General features: G+C 49.2%; 1 protein-coding gene across 1 annotated transcript; it reads left to right on the top strand.

Annotated features, from left to right (window-relative positions):
- The first annotated feature begins 1268 nt into the window (after positions 1 to 1268).
- LOC125509375 (ethylene-responsive transcription factor 1-like) lies at positions 1269 to 4314 on the top strand. Its single transcript, XM_048674343.2, has 3 exons — positions 1269 to 1671; positions 3083 to 3973; positions 4082 to 4314. Exons 1-2 carry the CDS (start codon positions 1383 to 1385, stop codon positions 3934 to 3936), a joined length of 1143 nt encoding a protein of 380 aa, XP_048530300.1. The 5' UTR covers positions 1269 to 1382; the 3' UTR covers positions 3937 to 3973; positions 4082 to 4314.
- The last annotated feature ends 1861 nt before the right edge of the window (positions 4315 to 6175 follow it).

Below are 6175 nucleotides of genomic sequence, written 5' to 3'. Positions count from 1 at the left end.
GGCAACATGACGAGGTTGGGTGTTGTCGTAGACACGACAATGGTTTTGGTAGTCGAAGGTGTATATGTGGGATTGCCTCGTTTTGTTTGATGTTGCAAAGTCGGAGACCCGATAACAGAGTCGCGGCTGCGACGATGAACAATGACAGATGGTCTATACGGTGGTCTTTCATGGCGCCATCCTTAAATAGTTCTTCTTCATAGCTGTCCGCCAGAGCCGAAGCTACGTTGTTCTCGCCGTGGGTCGCCGAGTTCCGGCGCGGATCTGGTGGCGTGGGCTAAGCGGCGAAGTCGATATCGCTTCCTCAGTGACAGATGAGGCCTGACTGCACGGAGATGTTTTACAACAAATGCGTATCATGAACCGTGACGCACACTGCAGATGAAGAAAAAAACACTGTAGAAAAACCGAGACACTAAATATAGCCGACATGGGCGTACAGTTGGACGCAGGGCGGCCGGAACGCCGGGTTAAATGCGTCAGAGCTGCCGGAGAGCCGGAGCGACGACGTACTGTAGTAGGAGTATACTTACTATGTGCCGCAAAACCACCCTCGACCCTGCCCGCCGCTTGCCACGCTACGCTACAGAGACGCCTCTGTCACGCGCCCCTGCGTTTCCTATCGCCCCAGAAAAAACTCGTAACGCGAGCACTTTTCTCGTTTGTCCCCTCGTATAACAAAAAACGGAAGCAAGGCGTGACGCTATCGTCGCCATGGACGGACGCAGCGCAGCGCATCGCGTTGGGCGCACGGACCCAACAGCAGCAGGAGCCTCGGTCGAGCACATGCCCGGCTCGCTCCAAAAGCAGCTTTGACGGCGCCCTCTAAAGCGCATTTCCAGCCGGACCTCACTCGCTCACTCATACTACGTGACACGAGCCCGTTCCCGGAACGGACCCCAAACGCAAACCGTGCTGTATCTTGTAGGGCTGGGCCCCAACCACTGGCTATCATCACTCACTCGGAGGCACGTACGTACGTGCCCTGCCGTGTCACGACCACGCACGCAGACCGGTCGCGAGTACTACTGCACACATGAATGATGAATCTACTGCTACCACTAGTAGTAGTAGTACGTGCAGGCACATTCACTCGGTCAGTCAGTCACTTTGGCGCGAAAGGGAGCGGCAGGCAGGGTGAGGATGACCAACTGATTGTTTACCTGGGGTGAAAAAGAGCAGGGATCCAGCCGCTTCCATCGTCGCCGTCGGGTAGCGCGTCAGCTGACACGGCTGTTATAAGTAGGGAGCACCGCCCGCCAGCTACTAGTACTACCGTCTCACCCGCTCCGCCCGCAGAGCTCCCGTCCTCCCTCCACTGTGCCGCCCGTGCTCCCGGCGCCGATCCGGCCCTCCCCCCCTCCCTTGATCCACACCTCGCCATGTGCGGCGGAGCCATCCTCGCGGGCTTCATCCCGCCGTCGGCGGCCGCCAAGGCGGCGGCGGCCAAGAAGAAGCAGCAGCAGCGCAGCGTGACGGCCGACTCGCTCTGGCCGGGCCTGCGGAAGAAGGCGGCGGACGAGGAGGACTTCGAGGCCGACTTCCGCGAATTCGAGCGGGACTCCAGCGACGACGACGCCGCGGTCGAGGAGGTCCCCCCGCCGCCGGCCGCGGCGGGGTTCGCCTTCGCCGCCGCCGCCGAGGTCGCGCCGCCGGCCCCTGCCCGCCTAGGTGAGACACGAGGACCACATTCAACTTGGCTTCCTCTTCCCTTCTTATTTTCCATTTATCTACGAGAGGGCAAAAGAAAGATGCCCCCGCCTGCTTTGCGTCGCCCTTGAGGAGAGACGATGTTCTACAAGTATCTGCCGAACCAATCGACTTCCGATGGCAAGGCCTGGTAGATTTAATCTTCATGCGAGGGATGGAGTCAGTACTTGGTACTGTAAATTCCGCTTGTTTACCCAAATCTGGTTAATTCTAGGGCATAAGATCCTACCTAGTGGGGATTTTGGTAGACAAACTCTGCCTTAGAGTCTGCAATTTATTTTCAGCCCTAAATCAATTTAGGATAGTAAGGTGGGGGATTGATGGGTTTCCAAGGTAGTTGAGCTCTCGTGGTTGTTGAGTGCATTTGTGCGTCTCCATAACTATTAACTAATCATGGGTTTTGGGTCCGTAAGCTTCTGCCTTGTATTATGATTTTCAGTTTTAAATGATTAACCTATCTCTGGTGATGCTCTTGTAACATGTCTACCTATGGTAAACAAAAATCACTGTCTTAATTTTTACATTTTCTTTTTAATTTTGATTGATGTATTGCCATCTTGAGATTTAGATGTATGCCCTATTGCCCTTCCAGGGATCTTGAAAATGATAATTTTGTACCTCATTTCAGTTTCTTTGATCCATTGAAATAAAACAATCTAGTGACTTCAAATTTACATCAGCTTAATTCCTTTCCCCCCCTGAGGAAGCACATCAGCCTAATTCTGATGTAAATGAAAACATATTCTTAACGGCATGCTAAGTTTTATACATCATAGATATCATTTTGCTGGATAAAACTTCAAACATGATAGCAGTGAGAAATGAAGAGAATTAGTAGTACTATCTTTTCCTAACCGTAGTCCGTAGAGCAACCAGTTAGTTCTATAAACTCAATGATGTTGTTCCTAGTAGCAGCTTGTCTGTGATTACTTATATAGTTATATATGTCTGCTATAGGCATTTCGTTCCCAAGGTTAATTGATGTTTCTACAAGAAATAAGTTTCTACAGTAGGGTATGGTCATACTCTATGTCAGAAGGAAACATAATTCTGGTCTCAACCTTTTCATTACCGGTTAATATTCTCCAGTTTAACTTTCTATATAACTGTTTATCTTAGAGATGTATTGTGGAACTGGAAATCATTTATTCTAAATCTGTAGGCCCCCCCCCCCCCCCCCCCAGTGTTTATGGGACATAAGGAAGAATTTCAGATCAAACGTATGACTTTGTCTCTTGCACAACTAGAGTAACAAATGTACTTCTCAATGATTTTATTCGGCAGTTCAGTTGCTAATGGGATTGTTGCGCCACCAGTTTCGTATTCAAATTATCTTGTTGGGACGTATTACTAAGTAAAAACTTCATTGTAGATGCTGTTCAACATGATGGACCTGCTGCCAAACCAGTAAAGCGCGCTCGGAAGAATCAGTACAGAGGGATCCGCCAGCGTCCCTGGGGGAAATGGGCAGCTGAAATCCGTGACCCTAGCAAGGGTGTCCGGGTTTGGCTCGGGACATACGACACTGCTGAGGAGGCAGCCAGGGCATATGATGCTGAAGCCCGCAAGATCCGTGGCAAGAAGGCCAAGGTCAATTTTCCTGAGGATGCTCCAACTGTTCAGAAGTCCACCCTGAAGCCAACTGCTGCTAAATCAGCAAAGCTGGCTCCACCCCCGAAGGTCTGTGAGGATGAGCCTTTCAATCATCTGAACAGAGGAGACAATGATTTGTTCGCGATGTTCGCCTTCAATGACAAGAAGGTTCCTGCAAAGCCAGCTGAAAGTGTGGATTCCCTTCTTCCGGTGAAACTGAAACCTCTTGTGCCTACTGAGACATTCGGGATGAACATGCTCTCTGATCAGAGCAGCAATTCATTTGGCTCCACTGACTTTGGGTGGGACGACGAGGCCATGACCCCAGACTACACATCCGTCTTCGTTCCGAATGCTGCTGCCATGCCGACATACGGCGAGCCCGCTTACCTGCAAGGCGGAGCTCCAAAGAGAATGAGGAACAACTTTGGCGTGGCCGTGCTTCCCCAGGGAAATGGTGCACAAGACATCCCTGCTTTTGACCATGAGATGAAGTACTCGTTGCCCTATGTCGAGAGCAGCTCGGACGGATCAATGGACAGCCTTCTGCTGAATGGTGCGATGCAGGACGGGGCAAGCAGCGGGGATCTCTGGAGCCTCGACGAGCTCTTCATGGCGGCCGGTGGTTACTGAGGGTTCTTTGTCAGTGTGGTCTGCGAATAGCACAAATGTAAGCCATCGATGCTGCATGGTTTCGTTCTCTTCCATGCATTTCTTGTGCAAAATACAACTGTTGTTCTTAAATGGCCTTAACTTTTGGTTTATTGCCATTTGCCAGGTCCCTTGCATGTGGCCAAGATGAAGAACTGGTGGTGCATGTGGCCGAGATGAAAGGACTGGTTGCATCTGCTATGTTTCGTAGCCGGATCAGACCCTAGCTATGGTAAAAGACTTCATGCTGCCAGCAGCGGAACCGTATGTCATGTTTATAAGTATTTTCTTGTTGTACATCGTCTCTATGATTGGGTGCATGTGGGAGACTGGAGTTTAATAAATAAAATACCTTGGTCATATGCCTGATGTAATGTGCGTGTTGAGTAACTCCTATATGATGATCGTGCTTATATTGTTAAGTATATTTGCTGAGTGTTTCGCTTTCGCTTTCGGTGCGGCATCTGAAATCGAGAGAGATCTATGACCAAATCAACAGCTTCATATGTTAAATGATCCCGCCTTGTCTTAACTCGGCTGTTTGCTGAGAGCGATTAGTGCCATGCCCCAGCATTAGTGTTTGATTGGTAGGTGGCCACACTCGTGGACGCTGAAGATTAAATACTGGTAGCACTGCAGCTGACTGTATCTGGGACGAGTGCGACCTGAAAAACTGGATCCAAAGAAGATCGGTTGCACACTGGATTTGGTCCCTGGTTTTGCTTTATTTATCATATTATCAGCGCTCCTTCAACCAACAATCAGCTTGCATCACCGTCTTCGAAAGTTTGATTTTCCTAGGGGGAAAGTCGGCATCAACTTTCTGATATACTACTACTGTTAGCGCATCCTTTTCATCGTACATGCTTGGCGATGCGGCTTCTTTGCAAGTAGCAATAATTTTGGGGAAAATGCAGGCCCCAGGCCGGGTCTTTCACCAAGATTTGCTTCCGCCACCGGTCGAGAAATCCGGGGCGCAAATTGGCCAACTTGGATCGGATACTTGGACGTGCTGTCATGGAATCATGTACATGGATGGTCCTTGGAATTATTCATCATGCATCGCCATGGGGAGTGTCAGTGACAGAGACCGCATGTCCAGTTCCATTGCGTTTCAAGGTTCCCACACAAGTGGGATCGCACAAAGTCAAGCAAGCTTTTATTATTAACCATGCATGATGAGCGCAATAATTTGTGCCACGGACCGCGCCTTAATGAAGAATTAAGCATGGAAATTGCGAGGTTCAGTTTCACCTGGACCCCAGAACAGGGCAGTTTCAGGGGTGTTTGTTTCCAGAGACTTTTTGTGTAGGGACTAGAAAAAGTCTCTCATAGAGACTTTTTTATCAAACGGGGGGAGGGGGGAGGGCTTTTTAAGGACTAAATTAGGCATTTGAGACTAAATAAAGAAGACTCTTAAGGAGAGTCTTTTTGAGACTTTTTAGGACTTTTCCATCAATGTCCCTTCATGTATCCATTGGCCCGCCATCTCATGGTGTTGTTTGATTGTTATTTTTCCATATACTAAGGGTAACATGGTCATTTAATAGCCTCTAGAAAAGAATTAGAAACTTTTTAGTCTTTGAAAACAAACATGAAGGGACTTTTTAGAAACTAGCAGCAACTGTGGTACGGCGATGAGCACATAAAGCGCGGCAAAGGACAGGATATGGTGTCGATGGGTTCGCTTTGGTGGACCGTGTCGCTTGTGATGCTGATGCCTACGTTACGTTACCTTGTTTTGGTTGCCGATTTGCCGTGCCATGGGTGATGATGATGGATCCCACTCGCCCGCCTCAGATTCAGTGCACTGAACTGAACCGAACCCCCCTGTAGAGTAGGTCTTCCTCTTCTGCCAACCCATCTCTTTTGACACTTCACGTACTCCTGTTCGGGTTACTTGATACATACAGTGGCCGGATTGAACTATTTAGGGATTTTTTTTTGCGGGGTTTGTTCTCGTTGGCCTATTTCTGAAAAATGAAGAGAAGAAGAAGAAGAAGAAGAAGAAGAAGAAGAAAAAGATGATGATGATGATGAAGAAGTGCTCTGCATGGTGTATGTCCACGACTCACGTCTGCTACCAACTTGGCCTCAGTATGTGGATCCGCCGTCGCTCCATATCGTTTTCATTTTGCGCGCGCGCATGCGGACATTGTGTCCACACCACACGAGCTATCTTATTGCAAGTGTCTTCCCTGCTGCACTGCTGCACGCCTCC

The sequence above is a fragment of the Triticum urartu genome, chromosome 5A (genome assembly GCF_056163025.1).
Source record: "Triticum urartu cultivar PI428250 chromosome 5A, HENAU_Tu73, whole genome shotgun sequence".
Classification (NCBI taxonomy): domain Eukaryota; kingdom Viridiplantae; phylum Streptophyta; class Magnoliopsida; order Poales; family Poaceae; genus Triticum; species Triticum urartu.
The sequence above is the reverse complement of the archived record's forward strand: the minus strand, read 5'-3'. Positions and strand labels throughout refer to the sequence as shown.

Bases quoted from the DNA above. Each gene is read 5' to 3' on its own strand.
- LOC125509375 (XM_048674343.2), top strand. From the start codon at position 1,383: ATGTGCGGCGGAGCCATCCTCGCGGGCTTCATCCCGCCGTCGGCGGCC. The intron at 1,672-3,082 runs GTGAGACACGAG...ACTTCATTGTAG, and splicing joins GCCGGCCCCTGCCCGCCTAG to ATGCTGTTCAACATGATGGA.